The sequence below is a fragment of the Panulirus ornatus genome, chromosome 52 (genome assembly GCF_036320965.1).
Source record: "Panulirus ornatus isolate Po-2019 chromosome 52, ASM3632096v1, whole genome shotgun sequence".
In the NCBI taxonomy this organism is placed as follows: domain Eukaryota; kingdom Metazoa; phylum Arthropoda; class Malacostraca; order Decapoda; family Palinuridae; genus Panulirus; species Panulirus ornatus.
Window position 1 is genome coordinate 10,213,102 of NC_092275.1, and position 16,647 is coordinate 10,229,748.

The 16,647-nt window shown below is 44.3% G+C and overlaps 1 protein-coding gene across 2 annotated transcripts in view; it reads right to left on the reverse strand.

Moving 5' to 3' along the window:
• LOC139765054 (myophilin-like) overlaps positions 1-16,647 on the reverse strand; it is a 113,539-nt gene that overhangs the window by 77,200 nt on the left and 19,692 nt on the right. For both annotated transcript variants that reach the window (XM_071692139.1, XM_071692138.1), the window contains exon 2: positions 945-1,096. In XM_071692139.1, coding sequence (XP_071548240.1) covers positions 945-1,096 — 152 coding nt within the window. The remainder of the gene's footprint in view (positions 1-944; positions 1,097-16,647) is intronic.

Here is a 16,647-nt window from a genome sequence, read left to right on the forward strand (position 1 = left end):
CTGACAAGCCAGGTGGTCATAACAAGTGGACTGGGCTGACTCCCTCTACATACACGTCAGGTCACACCAGGCCATCTGGGCAGAAACCTTTGACCTACCGAGTTTAGTATTACGGCATCAGTGAAAGTGGCCATAGAAAATATTTGTTTTACTCATAAGTTTTAGAAATTATACAAGATTCTGTGATATTCATCTCTAAAGAGGACCTAACTTTAACACAGAGGCGAACACAAGCAAATAATGCCTTGTTTCAACACAAATCTGAGGAGGACCATCACTGTGAGTGAAAAAGTGCTGGCCGCATTGTTCAAGTTAGGTCTCCCCTTGAGGGAAAGATAATACGGATAGGGAGGTGGAGGAGGGGCAGGAGTGTGGGGAAGAGGGGAGCCACTCGTGTGGTGGAGAACGGTTATTGTGGTGAACTGGTGGTAACCAAAATCCAACCACATCACCACCACCACCACATCTTTACCCTACCATCCTGTCTCAGCTTTACCTTTCCTACATTCCTTCCCTTTACCCCTGCTACCTTCCCCTGTGGATCTATCTTAGTACTACACAGTGGACCTCTCCCAGTGCTCCCTTGTGGATCTGCCTCAGTGCTCCCCTGTGGATCTACCTCAGTGCTCCTCTGTGGACCTCTCCCAGTACTCCTTGTGGACCTCTCCCAGTACTCCTTGTGGACCTCTCCCAGTACTCCCCTGTGGACCTCTCCCAGTGCTCCTTGTGGACCTCTCCCAGTGCTCCTTGTGGACCTCTCCCAGTACTCCCTGCGGACCTCTCCCAGTGCTCCTTGTGGACCTCTCCCAGTACTCCTTGTGGATCTCTCCCAGTACTCCCCTGTGGACCTCTCCCAGTGCTCCCCAGTGGATCTGCCCCAGTACTCCCCTGTGAACCTGCCCCAATTCTCCCACGCTGACCTGTCCCAGGTGCCAAACACTCACGTGCAGAGGGAGATGCCGTCCTTGAGCGCGTGTCCGAAGGCCAGCTGGTCCGTGAGGCCGTCAGCTGTGGGCCAGTCCAGGGGGATGCTCGTCACGGCCTCCACCCAGTCACAGGCCTCCCGGGCCCGCTGCAGGTCGAACTTGGCTTGACTCTGGCGGGGCGAGAGAGACATGGTTATGGACGACGTCACATTACCCGACATGATAATGTGTGTGTGTGTGTGTGTGTGTGTGTAAAAAAATTCAGTCCTTCTTCTTAATCAAATAAACTATAAAGGAATTCTATGTACCACTCGTATTACCTGCTGCGCAACATAATAGGAATACAAACATTGTTTACATTGTTTGTCAAATACCACAAACATCTGTTTTCAGTTGTATGTTATTTTCTTTAACTCGTGAGCCAGGTTAAGTTTCAGGGTAAAGCTTTTTACTATGGATGTAAACAGTCATATTAGAGTTACAGGCCACACGTCAGCCAGTTTGCTTACGTTCATGAACAACTGTGTGTTTTCATAGGGATGTGGTATATAATTATCTGGTTATAACCAAGGTTATGATGAAGGCCTCCACTAAGGTCACGAAGGTTATAATCATGGTTATGATCAAGGTTATGACCAGGTCTATGACCAAGGTTATAATGAAGGTCTCGACCAAGGTCACGAAGAAGACTATAACCATGGTTATGATCAAGGTTATGACCAGAGTTATGACCAGGGTTATGAGTAAGGTTAGGCTACAGAAACGGACGGAAACAATAAGGACCACAGACAATGCTGGGACACAGGAAGGTGATCACAACATGGGGACAACTATAGCAATTCACTCAGGTTTGATGACAACGCAGCAACAAAAGTTATGAACATAAATGTGAACACAACCATTCAGTTCAGTGGTGTTACCGGACTCCACCTACACGTGGCCTCACCGCGAACGAACGAGGAGTGATCTTCGTCAGTGGATGGAAGAGAGTCTACCATCTCCCTGCTCATGCTTGGAATGCAATCTCGAAGCTGCAGGAGACCTATAAATGGGACCCCAAGGTGACCCTATGACGATAAATGTAATAATAATAATAATAATAATAATAATAATAATAATAATAATAATAATAATAATAATGTAGATCGATAAAATGTTTTGACTTTAATCCTCAAATAAACGCATACGAGTTAAATTCCCTCAGTGAGAGTAGTTATGAAATATATGATCGTAAACACGTTCAGTGATCTATAAGCTTATCTGCACTAATTAGTGTTAAAGATAAAGGTGGATAAGATAAAGCCACTTGGTCCGCATAAGTGAATAAACAGACAACAAGAGCTTGAAATATAACCCAATAAACAAGCTCATAAAAATACCTCTCTGAGCACAAGAATTATGAGAGTATGATAAATGAATTATCATCACTTGGACTCATAAATGTTACCCTCATTAGGGACACATAAAGGGGGAAGTGACCTCAACCAATTGCATTCTGGAACATCTCTCTCTCCTGACCTGGACTCCAGGTTCCTGCGTCATAATAGAGAGCAGTGTGTGTTCTCACGTGTGTACATCAGTCTTGCTCTTCGTCCAGTCATGCACGTACCTGTAGATGTCTACAATGAAGACACTAGACCACCAAGCACCCACACAGGCAAGCCTGGCAGGTGAACCACAAATACGATACTTTACGACTCCAGGTTACATCCAAAGCATGGAGTTTGTTGGTGTAGTGGTTTCAGGCCACATTCCAAGTCCTGTACACCCAGACTACACCCTGGGAACTGGGCACTGGGTGTAGTGGTTACAAACCTACAACAGATCAACACCCAGACTACAGCCACGCCGGCTGAGTGTTGGGTGTTGTGGTCACAGTGTTCACATCATATCTCAGTACTTCAAGTTACGGTTTTATAGATGTACCAGCACGAGGGTACAGCTGGCTCCTGATGTCTGCTACAGCTGAATGACCTCGCCTGCAGCGGAGTAGTGTTGAGCATTGCTAACAAATGCAACTGCAAGTTAATAACCTTCTTCCTCTAACAAGACTGAGGAAGCCGCCGCTCTGGTTCAAACATTGGTCGAACACGCGAGGGAAATATTCTGAATACCTAGAACTCAAAAAGTCGCAAAAGATGAATATAAAGTTCTACAGAAATAAAGCTTTCTCTCACATATATAGACGAGGAACATAAGGGTCAAAATCAGGTATGGTGTTCCAGTTGAATGGAACATCCTGTATCATGGAGCCAGTCACACCTTATCACATTCTTGACCTTAGATCTCGCCAACTTTTTCCTTTCGAATTTCAGTTTATTTACAAAGGTTCATGATAAGATACACACGTTTCCAGCAGCTCCTGCACCCTTAAAGGTTCCTGTGAAAACTGGTTTGCAGAGCAGAAACTACATTATTGACAGTGGCTCAACGCTTTCTTGATATACAACTTTTTCCTCGAACTGATAAGCACAGAGTACAGTGTGTGTGTGTGTGTGTGTGTGTGTGTGTGTGTGTGTGTGTGTGTGTGTACAATGTACAGTACATGTCTGGAAGTCGGTTAAAGTCAGCATATGTATATACACAACATATAGTACACAATCATAACATCCTGAAGTTTATAAATAACAAAATTATAAATCATGACAGTGAAAGAAGAACCTCTACAGTAGTAATAGAATTAATAAACTAATAATAATTTTAACCATTTCATTATCAAAACCCTAAAATAATATATATATCTTTACTTATCGATATAACTTTGTGGTTTCATTAATAAAAAGTTAACAAAAACATTCTAATCCAAAAGTTCATTTGCTTTTCTTTTTTGCTTCATCTTTGTTAACAAATATTTTCTTTCATTATATGCTTGTGAATAAATGAAAAAATAAATGACAGTAAAAGATGTGAAATAAGAAAATACAGTCACTGATGTAATACAATTAAACATTTACAATATATCTTAAGTTTTGTGTTGTGAGGTTTTAATTGTGGGTCAAACAATATTTATAATATGAATATCATATAAAATAAATATCTTGACATTTGTCAAGCATGATTTAGGATCAGTTTTAGCGTTACAAAAGGATACACAGTGTTCCTCCTGGACCAAACCTGACTCACTCATCTGCACTTACTGTAGACTCCTGGTGTTCCTACCAGTATTGCAACACTTTACTTTCTGTCACGTAAACCTCCGTCTTACTCTGACCACTGATCCCTGACCATCATCATTAACGTTACTCGCTTCTCTAATCAAGATGGTTACGTCTGTTGGTAGTGGTGACTAAACCTACCTTCATACCTTCTAACCCGAGAGTTGGGTCTGGGGAACCTCACCTTAACTTACATATACTTCACGGTAGTTTTGAAGGTCTTCTACCCAGACAACTTAGTCCGGAACTCCTCTTTACTTTACGATACTGTTGGAGATCTTCTCCCTCGAGCTACTACGACCAAGCTTAAATGTCTCTCCTTCACGGTGTCAGGGGGAGGAGGTCGAGGCCGGTAGGTCAACATACCCGGCACATCCTGGCTGGTCTGACACACTCTGATCATATGTATCATGAGACAACTCTGGGGCCATCAACATGGGACTGCTGGATTTTCGTGGGTCACATTAGTTCCTTGATACTACCTGGATTCATCTTCCTCCACCTTCTCAGGAAGTAAATGGCATCTCTTGTCTTGAATCATCATGGGTGAGAGCATCTCTTATCCTCCATGAGGGTAATCTTATCGGGAAACGTGTCATCAACACGACGATCTGATCATAATGCTGGGATCGAGTCAAGTACCGCGTCTGCGACAGGTCTTTCTGGTTCTGAGTAAGACGAGGTGGGGGATTACACCACCAGGGGAGCAGGTTGACGGTGTGGCAGTCTGCGGAGTTGATGCCTTGTTACAATTGACGTGAGATCTGCGTCTGATGCAGACGTAGTATAGGTTCTTCCCACATGTGAACCTCCGTCACATACTACGTGAAGATGTTCCTCTCACTGGCCTCAGTGGTGGCTGGCCACACAGTGTTATACTGATAGAACACACGTAACACAGGTTGTGGATATTGAAGATATAGATGAAGTGTAGCCGTTCCGTCAAGTTGTATACTTCACTTCTTTGATGACTGAGGATCCTGACCGCATATTGTACATATTCTTCTTCGTCCTCTTTAATGTACATACACATACGTACACACGTCCACAACTCTATGAACAGCAGAAGGATATCAAATGTCAGGGATACTGTTGCCACTCTATTTATACCCTGATGTTTGGTTGGTTGTAGGTTTATGCATTGCCAGGGTCGTTGTTAAGCCCGTCAACCTCAAAGCAAAACCTGAAAAATCTTTCGCACCTTCTTACGTTAATGATAATTCCAAGACTATGTACTGTCCCAGTAAGTAAATGGCTCGTGATAGTCTCTGCTTACACAAACTGTTTCATACAGAAGCATCATCATTCAACATATATCTTGCATGTCATATCACACGCTACGAAATCAAACGTTTGTGTTATAATTACTTGTATCTCTCACTCACCTTAATATCAGTATTGTCATTAATTTCCCCACCATGATCATGACATGCTCGGTGGGATCTCACTTGTGAATCTTGCTTCACAATCGACCTAGTTTTTCCCAGGTCAACGAAGCCTCTTATCCCCAGCGTCCTCACTCTCCTGAGTTTGGACGATCAATACATAGATCATTACCAGGAGCCACACCAGGGCTTCGGTAGCAAACGTCAGTTGTTTGTATTCATGTTATTTCCTTAATCATGGCGATACAATATGTGGGTATGATGACCATCATACCTTAGGGTCGTACCCGATGCTCCAGTGTCGTGCAGTCGTACACGAGGACCGAACCGTCAGTCGTAAGGGGCGTTAGGCTGTGCTCAAGAGGTTAATAAACACGACGCGTTTGTCTTCATCTTCGGCTCCCTCACACAAAAGCCTTTGACACAGAACAGCAGAACAGCGTCCGAATTCATACAATTGGCCTGGGCTACAGAGAGCCCCAGGGGACGCCGTGATGTAAATTCCCTCCATCCTGTCCACTAATCCAAGAACCAGAAGTTCATCAGTAGCGGCAACGACGCCTCAGAGAGAAGCTACCCATCACCATCCCTAACATGACTTCAGTCACCATGTCTATAGTTCACATCCAGGTTCTCGAGGCGAAACACAAAACCATATCCCAGTCTACTACACAACAGCTTCCACTTGAGTCACTCGTGCGTACGCCACATGAGGTGGAGCCAACTACAAGAAGTTCATGTACAATAACCTGCCACATTAGTACCATCTACTGTCTGGTTGATTTGCTTCTTCAGATCTCGTGAATCACATAATCAGTTGGATGTAAAGTACAATACTAACAGGAAACGATCACTCCCTTATACCAGCAACAAGAATATGATAATCACCTTACATCAACACGACTGATGTACTAATATCACAAATTATACAAGCAACAAAATACACAAACAGCAGCTTAGAACACAAACCCACATCATTTTGTAATAGGATTTTAAAACACTGATACCACCTTATACCATCGTCGGAAAATACGGAAACACCACCGTCCACCATCACTAAACCCAGACACCTGGTGAGGACGCGACCCGCTCTCTAACTTCCTGAACGTGACCAGACGGAGTCAAGTCTCACTGTTGGTGAAACACTAGGAGAGACTCAAGTGAAACAACAGTGATTCACCTCCACAGTGTAAGCTTGTCAGCTTACACTGTGGAGGTGAACTGCTGGTTCACTGTTGCTGGAAAAATACACAGTTGACTTTTATTACCCCATGAGCACGACGGTACGACCCTTGAGCACGACGGTACGACCCCTGAGCACGATGGCACGACCGTTCAGCACTAGGGTGCGACCCTTGAACTCAACGGTGCGACCCTTGAACACGACGGTACGACCACTGAAACGATTGTGCGACTTTTGAGCTTGACGGTACGACCCTTGAGCACGACGGTACGCCCCTTGAACTCGCCGGTACGACGCTAACAGACGACCCTTGAGCACGACGGTACGATCCTTGAGCAAGAAGGGACGATCATTGAGCTCGACGGTACGACGCTAACACGATCCTTGGAGATGATAACTCTTAATGATCAGGTTATTGGCCAAACCATCATATCCCAGGGTCAGCCAGCGAAAACCGTTACATCCTAACTACTAATTACAAGCCAAGTACCATCATAACGATCCCTCTAACACCGTAACAACCTAACTACTATCATAACATTCCAACCAACACAACTACAGTCGTTACAATCTAACCACAGCTTCAGCAACCCAAACATAATCGTAACAACCAAACTAACACTAACAGGCCAACCACTACCGTAACAACAAAATTACAAAAACAGTAACAAGCAAACAACCACTATAGCAGCCTAACTACCACCGCAACGGCTCAATTACAACCTCGTTTGGGATTAAGTTTCGTCGCCCTACACACATTTGGGATCAAGCTTCCACGCATCTAGGGTTAAGCTTGAACACCCTTCAAACATCGTAAATTTAAGCTTCGACGCCTTGCATGCAAATTGAGGTTGAACCTCGACTCCTTGAATGCATTTGAGGTTCAGTATCAACGCTCTATACACATCTTGGGTTACGCTTCCAGGGCCCTCCCTCAGCATGTGTACCAGCCCGGCAGCAACCTTACATTAATGACACTAAGACCAGCCCTCCTGAGACGGAGGGTGCAAGATGGGTGGGTCTTGGCATCACTTCAACACGCATCAGTCAGGGAGGAATGATGACGTGAAGATGAAGTGATGACAAGTGATGATGAAATGATGACGTGAAGATGAAATGGTGACAAGTGATGATGAAATGATGACAAGTGATGATGAAATGACGACAAGTGATGATGAAATGATGACAAGTGATGATGAAATGATGACAAGTGATGATATATGATACTGGAGTGGTGACGATATCGGTCATGCTGGGCGAAGCAGGAAATTAGTCCATTGACGTCCAGGATATGGTGTCACCTCCAACACTTACACGCAGGAGATGGTGTCACCTCCAACACTTACACGCAGGAGATAGTGTCACCTCCAACACTTACACGCAGGAGATGGTGTCACCTTCAAAAATGAAACCTAGGACCTGGTGACACCAAAAATGACGCTCTGGGTAAGGTAAAATGGCCAACACTGACATTTTGGGTGGAGGTTTTCTGATACATAAGAAAAGGTGACTTGATCTCCAATGATGACGTACAGAGTAAGGTACAAACTTCAAACATGAAACCCAGGATATGATGACATCTCCAACAATGACTAAAGATTTGGTAACATCTCCAACAATGTTACTCATGGTATATTAACACTCCAACAGTAACATATGGTCACGACAACCCCAACACTCTATATACAACTTCAGGTTCTGATAAAACGGGATACATCTGTTTGGTCAGCTTCTGTGTTTCCGGTTAAGAATGAAAAAAACCGGTTTATTATACACAATACTTCCGCTTATGTTGCCAGTTAGACGAAAAAATAGTCAGCATATTCTTGTGAAATGTTGTGAGATGGTAACTCACTTCAAGTATATCCCAACTTTACAAAAACGATAAAAATATCCAAAATGTGTTCCTACAATATCCTACATGACTTATGACTCTCTAAACCCTATCTACATGACCCTAACATGACCCAGGGCCTCCCTAAACCTACCTAAATGACCCTAACATGACCCAAGGCCTCCCTAAACCCTACCTACATGACTCTAACATGACCAAGGCCTCCCTAAACCTACCTACATGACCCTAACAAGACCCAAGGCCTCCCTAAACCCTACCTACATGACCCTAACATGACCAAGGCCTCCCTAAACCCTACCTACATGACCCTAACATGACCTAGGGCCTCCCTAAGCCTACCTACATGACCCTAACATGACATAGGGCCTCTCTAAACCCTACCTACATGACCCTAACATGACACAGGGCCTCTCTAAACCCTATCTACGTGACCCTAGCGAGACAGAGCCCCTCCTCCCCCTTCACGTGACACCTCAGGCAACTCAATTCGTCGCTACAGAGGAAAGTCCCTCAACGAGGCGTCATATCCTGCTCCCGTGACCAGGCTCCGTCATGGGGTATATATAGACCGCTCTCTTGATATCCTGAGCGAATACGTACGCCTCTACAACCACCATACCATGTTGTGACCACGACTACAACTATGATGCATCATCCATACCGAAGTATACAACATGGAGCTGATAATAATGACAACAGATGTAGTGGTGGTGATAGAAGTAATAATAATAATAATAATGATAATAATAATAATAATATTAATACTAATAATAAATATGAGGATAAACGGTTTACTGAGTTAGCTGTAACCAGTAACTGAGAATATACAGAGGACATTTGCAATATAGATATGACATAAACCGTATAGACATGTTTTACATAACTTTGCTAAATATATACACTATGCCTGCGTAAAATGTCTCATTTTTGTGGTGTCAATTCTCTCTCTCTCCATATATATATATATATATATATATATATATATATATATATATATATATATATATATATATATATGCTGGTTGTACTGATAGTGTGTGTGTGTGTGTGTGTGTGTGTGTGTATGAGTGAGAGAGACAAAGAGCACAACCCTCCTCACCAAGTATTCGCCCCAGGTTACCGCTTGGTGACCTTGCCGAGGGCACACACACACACACACACACACACACACACACACACACACACACACACACACGCTAGCCTCGCACGTTACTTATCATTAGGGAAACAAGTAATTCATTTAATTACCAACGTTAGAAAGTCGTTATCTGCGTAGTTCCTGGTGTCCACAAATGACCCGGTCATTACCATGGTCCCCCCGTCTTCCTACCAATGTGCGACCCTTGGCTCCTGTACCCTAGCCTTTGACCTAAACCTTAAGGGTCACGTCATAGGTCACATACAGGTCGTACAGTCGCGTGCAAGGGTCGTACCGTCGTGTTCAAGGGTCGTACTATACATCTCAACGCGTCCCATCATCGCTCCTCATACGGGAGGATACGACCACACCAGCAGTGGTCCAGACCAGATGACAGTAAACACAGACACATGACAAGATCATGTCTCACGCCAAACCTAGTTGTAATTTCCTTTATGACGCACGCGCGCGCGCGCGCGCGCGCATGTGTGTGTGTGTGTGTGCGTGTGTGCGCGCAAAACCGGAAATCATACATTAATGTATGTTATTTATCGCCTAAAGTAAAAATAAATTATCTTATACGTAAATTATCTTAATGCATCGATAAAGCCGCCACAGATCAATTTTTCATATGAATCATAATTTTCAACTGTAATTTACGATTATTTCTTTGTATTTGTTATACTTGATCATCGTTTCCGGCGTTATCATGGTAGCGCCAGTTACAGACGAAGAAAGGTCGCATCCGCTCACATCCATTTCTGTCATGTGTAATGCAACAAAACCACAGCTCCCTATCCACATCCAGGCCCCACAGACATTCCTATTGTTTACCTAGGACGCTTCACATGCCCTGTTTCAATCCACTGAAAACACGTCGACCCCTGTATATCACATCATTCCAATTCATGAGAAAATTCTTTTAAATATGAACGATCATATCCAAATCATATTCTTTTTATAAAAAAAAAAATCTTCCTTCGTGAAACGTGGTAAAAAAAAATCAATTTTACTTCCTCATTATTATCTTCATGATTTTTGCCGGTTATTTCATAATCATTTCTCTCCACTCATCTTACCTCAGGTGCTTAAGGATCACAACCCCAAGTGACATGAGGAATGTCCTTCCTCACTCACCTGTCCACACACAGCGTGGTGGAACAACCTCATTCTCTTACTCAACGAGGCTGTGACTCATGATGCTGATCGTGACCTGACCTAGTTTCTTAACCTCTGCATGACTCATGACGTGTTTGCTACTGGTGTGTGTGTGTGTGTGTGTAATTACCTGTGGTCCCACACCCCTGGCGACCCTGTATATTGAATTTCCCCTAATATAACTCAGCTTATCAAGCTTCTGTATGCTGCCAGCATTCAGCATTTCGTCACTATGCTTGTTGTAGTCAGCCACCATCCTGCTGTGGACGAAGCACTACCTTACGTCCTTGAAGACGACCCTTCCTTGTGATCATCCCTGGCAGCTCTGGTCCTCTGTGCTTGTTTATATGTTCAGTGACCAAATGTGACAACCACATACTGGGTCTGGTGAGACGCAGGTTGTGGACAGCCAGTGGATCACCTCCTCATCCATGTTCTCGGACGCTGTTCTAACATCTGTTGGCAGATAGTGTCTCTGGTTGGCATCTGTTTGGTGAAGATGTGATGACAGGATTGGCACAGTGTTGGATCCTAAGTCTCTCTCACACACAGGCTCCTGGAACCATTTCTTGCTAGATGTTGATGTTATTTGGACCTTCCTTCACTGTGTCACATACTCATTTGCATTGATCAGGGTTGAAATTCTTCAGCCATTTATCACATCAGCTTTGGAGTCTGTCAAGATTCCCCTGTAAACTGAAGCAGTCTTCATCAATGTTTACTTCTCTCATCACTCTGGCATCATCCGTGAACATGTTCAGGTGTGGACGGCTCATGTCTACATGTCTGGTTGTTTCCACAGATCAAGAAAAGCAGTGGTCCTTCGGCACTCCACTCCTGACCTCTGTCTATTTCGAAAACATTCCTCTGACTTGTGTGTGTGTGTGTGTGTGTGTGTGTGTGTGTGTGTGTGTGTGTGTGTGTGTGTGTGTGTGTGTGTGTTGTGTGTGTGTGTGTGTTGTGTGTGTGTGTGTGTGTGTGTGTGTGTGTGTGTGTGTGTGTGTGTGTGTGTGTGTGTGTGTGTGTTCTTAAATATATATATATATATATATATATATATATATATATATATATATATATATATATATATATATCTTTTCACCCTATTCGCCATTTCCAGCGTCAGCGAGGTAGCGCCAAGAACAGAGAACTGGGCCACTGAGGGAACATCCTCACCTGGCCCCCTTCTCTGTTCCTTCTTTTGGAAAATTAAAAAAAATTGAGAGGGGAGGATTTCCAGCCCCCCGCTCCCCCCCCCCCTCCCCCTTTAGTCGCCTTCTACGACACGCAGGGAATACGCTAGTATAACATTCCTATATGAAAAATTATCACTAGTCGAATGAATTTAACTGACCTAACACCAAACTCATATCAAAGTCATAGTAGGTGTGTGTAACCTGACCTCCTGTATGTAGAGAAGACAGCAGGACATACCCATACTGACCTCCGTGAGGCTGTCAGAATTAATCATGAAAATACTTTCAAGACTCGACGTCTCTTCTGTTGTTCTCGTCAACACTAATGAAAAAAATATGAATTTCTTTTACAAATTTTTCCGTGATGTGAACGTCTGGGAAAGTTGCTCTTACACCAACATTCCCTCAAGTCTGACTAAGTTTTTCAAGCTTAACCAAGAGAAGGATATGGGGAAAGCCAGCATTCCTGAGCTCACCCGGTTTTTCAGAGTTGGTTGTCCCCGAAATTCTCAAGTGTCTTGTTGTGGACACTTGAGGATGTAGCAAGTCCTTACCCAACGTCACTTTATAGTGTTTCTCATGAGACTCCAGCCTTGCCTGAGTCACAGTTCTGCTGCTGCAATACTCATATGAAAATCATGATTTAATAAAAAAAAAAAAAGCTTAGGTATACCATTCCCGTGAACAAGGGACAGTTTCCGTGTGTTGGCGGCTCAGTAGAGACCTTACACTAACATAATCAAGGCTGTAGCCTGGTGGGGCTTCTCGCGAAGTGGGGAGGTCGGCCGTGAATTAGAAAGGAGCCCACCGCATCCCGCGTCCCCTTTGTGTCACGCTAGTGGGTCAAGGAACACCAGGTTGTATGCACCACCTCTTCTGTCTACTTATCTGTTCTTCTACCTATCTATCCATCTGTCCACCTACACCCGTCCTCATCCCATCACACACCAGGGTAACACAAGCACACTGGCCAACTAAACACCAGGGGCAATGCACCTCGACGAACTCATCCGCCTCACACGGAAGTTCACCCTGCACTCCTCCACACGCTCTCAATGCTTCCTCTTACTACTGCTCTTCTCCCGTCGTCCCAGGGCCCCATTGTCTCATTGTGTTACAGCTACTATCCTTCCCTCTACAGACTCTCTCAACTGCATAGCATTACAGCTCGCTCTCTCTCTCTCTCTCTCTCTCTCTCTCTCTCTCTCTCTCTCTCTCTCTCTCTCTCTCTCTCTCTCTCTCTGGTCAGTGTGTCCTGGCAGACGTGATGTGAGAGAGAACCTGTGTGTGTACCAGCATCACGTCCATGCGACTGTAGTACACAATACGGCTGTGGTCACACACAGCCACCGTCGCCATAACTAACCAAAACGAATCAACAACGCCGTAGTTCAACCATCATAACAACTAACTAAATATTTCTGCCGTGATTTCCAACTTTACGGTAAACCCTCCACCCAAACCTCTTAACAAAGCACATAGTGCAATCCCACAGGTGACGATATCGCCACTAGAGCCGAGGAAGCAATGTACACAAGCCTGGGACGCAAGCCAGGGTGAAACAGGTTTAAATATCTGCACATTTATATTGTCCATGACTTCCTTTTGGTTCTCGATAGGTCAAAACTTTTTTTCTTCAGAACTGTTTAATCTCTTACCTTCACAGTAATGCCAAGCAAACACATACGTATACACCTGAAGTTTAATATATTTCAGGGTCTTGTTTCAAACTCGGCATTCCGCATGATCAAGATGCTAAATGATTATAGTCATCTGGTCGACTATGGTGTTGGTACAGAGCTGTGTGTGTTGTACCCCGCACCAACTGTATTTTTGTGGACCACTGTAAACCCTGTGGAGAAACTTACGTCACTCCCTGCTGAACGTGTGCAAGGCTCTCTATAATGTTGTTATCCTCGAGACTCAGTGAAACACGCTTGAAACCTTTGAACCCCAGATGCTAGCAGGACTTCCACTGACTGTACCAGCTGTATATAACTCATCCATACACAATTATATTCATAAATGTGTCTACAAGTGTTTAACAAATCTACAACACTACGTAAACAGTAATACTACATGTGCTTCACGAAGGTATAGCACTGTTCTAGGAACATATACAGTGTATAACACTGTCAGCAACTGGCTGGGTCGCAGTGTTCTCGGCACCTCAGTGTGGTCAGGTCCACATGACTGTTATTTTCAGTGGTGGTCCGTCATTAAAGCGTCCACTGCAACCATCATTGCTGCAGTGGACAGCTGTTACAGTTCACTGACACACATCTGAAAGGTCTGTGTCACGCCAACATGAGAGAGAGAGAGAGAGAGAGAGAGAGAGAGAGAGAGAGAGAGAGAGAGAGAGAGAGAGAGAGACAGACAGACAGACAGACAGACAGACAGACAGAGAGGAAAGAACATATACGTATAGGAGGGTAAGGTACACATGAAGGTTTCTGCCAACAATGACACATAAAGCACATTTCCTCCTACATACGACCATATTCTCACCTTCATTTCACACTTCAAAACATCGTTACCTCCGTATGTCACATCTTGGCCAGGCGATGAAGAGACAAATTCATCTTGCATCATATTCTTTTTTCTTATCTCACAGTACATAGTATGACGTTATCCACAGTGGAGCAAACCTCACCAGGGTTCAGTGGCCAGGAACTGGGTGTCGTCACCAGTGGGCCTCAGTCGTGGCAGGCACGATCCAGTGGGGGTAAATGTGAGGCAGGGGCCATCCAGGCTGCTCTCTCGTGCGCCACCCCATATACCATGACAACACATGCCTCACATGACTGGAAGATACATCTCGGCCACTCCTGAACTTATTATTTTCCTCCTTCGACTGGAGAATGGGGGGTACGTCTGCCTCAACTTCCCGTTGCATGAGAAGTTTTCGGAACGCATCAGTGATGCATTCGTTATGCTGTCACATACATTCCTCTACACCCACACACACACACACACACACACGGTGTGTGTGTGTGTGTGTGTGTGTGTGTGTGTGTGTGTGTGTACGTACACATGTAGACATGGTACATGTACACAAGAAGGGTAAAACTCTCTCCCGTAACACAACTAGTAATAATCACACACCTCCAACCCGTGGTTCACAATATGCCATAGGCTGCTCCACTTCAGAGACCTCTAACCAGACACTGAGGATACAGACCAGAGCCCTGAGGGCTACATATGGCAGTCACCTGAACTACCAGGCAGATGACATGATATCTCAAGATTAAAAGCTGATAACATTCTCAGTTAAGGACACAATTTGCGGTTCAACATCAAGATGGTCGTGTGACGTGCAGGTCAGAGCTGGCGCACCGTAAACCAGCTGGCAACACGACATCCAGCGCGTCCGCACACCATAATCACGACGGTAAACCCCTTGATCACGAAGGTACACCCCTCGATCACATACACCACAATAGGTTCAGCTCAGCCATACGCTGCAAGTTGCCTATCACGCCTCTATCACTGTGGACCCCAGTATGTCCTTGTCAGAACAGCAGTATGGCCTCGTCAACCATTCCATGACTTTTCCTGCCACAACATGTCCCTGATAAACACTACCAACTACAATTCTCCCTCACATCAGTAGACACTTGTTGTTCCTACAGTGACTTGTCAACCAAGACATTATGTTCATTTCAACCAGACAATGTCAGTATCAACCAAACTATGTCCCCTTCCACCATCATATACCCTGGGCTACCACAATAGATGAGTGTCAAGTGTCAGTAACATCCTATATACATTATGTCCTCCTACGAGAGAACTCTACCTTAACAACCACACACATAACTATGCATGTATGACAATTCTGTATATATATATATGAATCATGTCTTAAGCATAATACGTCTTGTCAGCCATACCGTGGCTTGAACGACAGCAAAATATTTCTGCCAACCACGTCATTGTTATTGTCGATGACCGAGATGTGATGATATCCAAGCAAATTATTTCCTGAAATCCATCTTACACTCCCCCTGCTGCCTCCCAAGGTCACTCAGTATTGCCACATTCTTCAACTAACGCAACATTTTACTTATCACCTACAGATTCTGCATCATTCTTGAATGAATGTCTTGTGTCATCATGAATAATCTTTATAGCTAGATTTGTAAAGTTACAATCTTGAATTCATTTATAATGAAATTAACATAGAAAAACAAGAGATTCAAGTGTGGAGTAAATGGTAACAGTGAGAGTCAAACAGTAAACAGTAGACAGACTCGTTCCATAATATGTAAGGCTCGCTAGAAGGCTAACCATATCATCAGTCACTCTCAACTCTCGCCATATAAACACAAAACACATTCAGTCTGACAATCAAGAATGTAACGTAATATTTAGCCATAAACATTTACGCCAAACTGTTCGGTATTAGGTATGGTGGATCATCTGGCATCCTCACATGAGAGGATTGTTCCGAGACACGTCACCAGACCTCACCTCACCTCATGTTCCTCCCGTCTGTTGTCACTTGACTGTCTACTGACCTCCTCCTTCATCCCACCTGGCCTACCTCATCCCGGTCCCCAAGGATTGGCTACTGGATCACCACAGTCTGATAACCCAACCAGGCCAAACCTTGTTTCTGCTCACGACACCCTCCTCCATCCCCCCTCGTCTC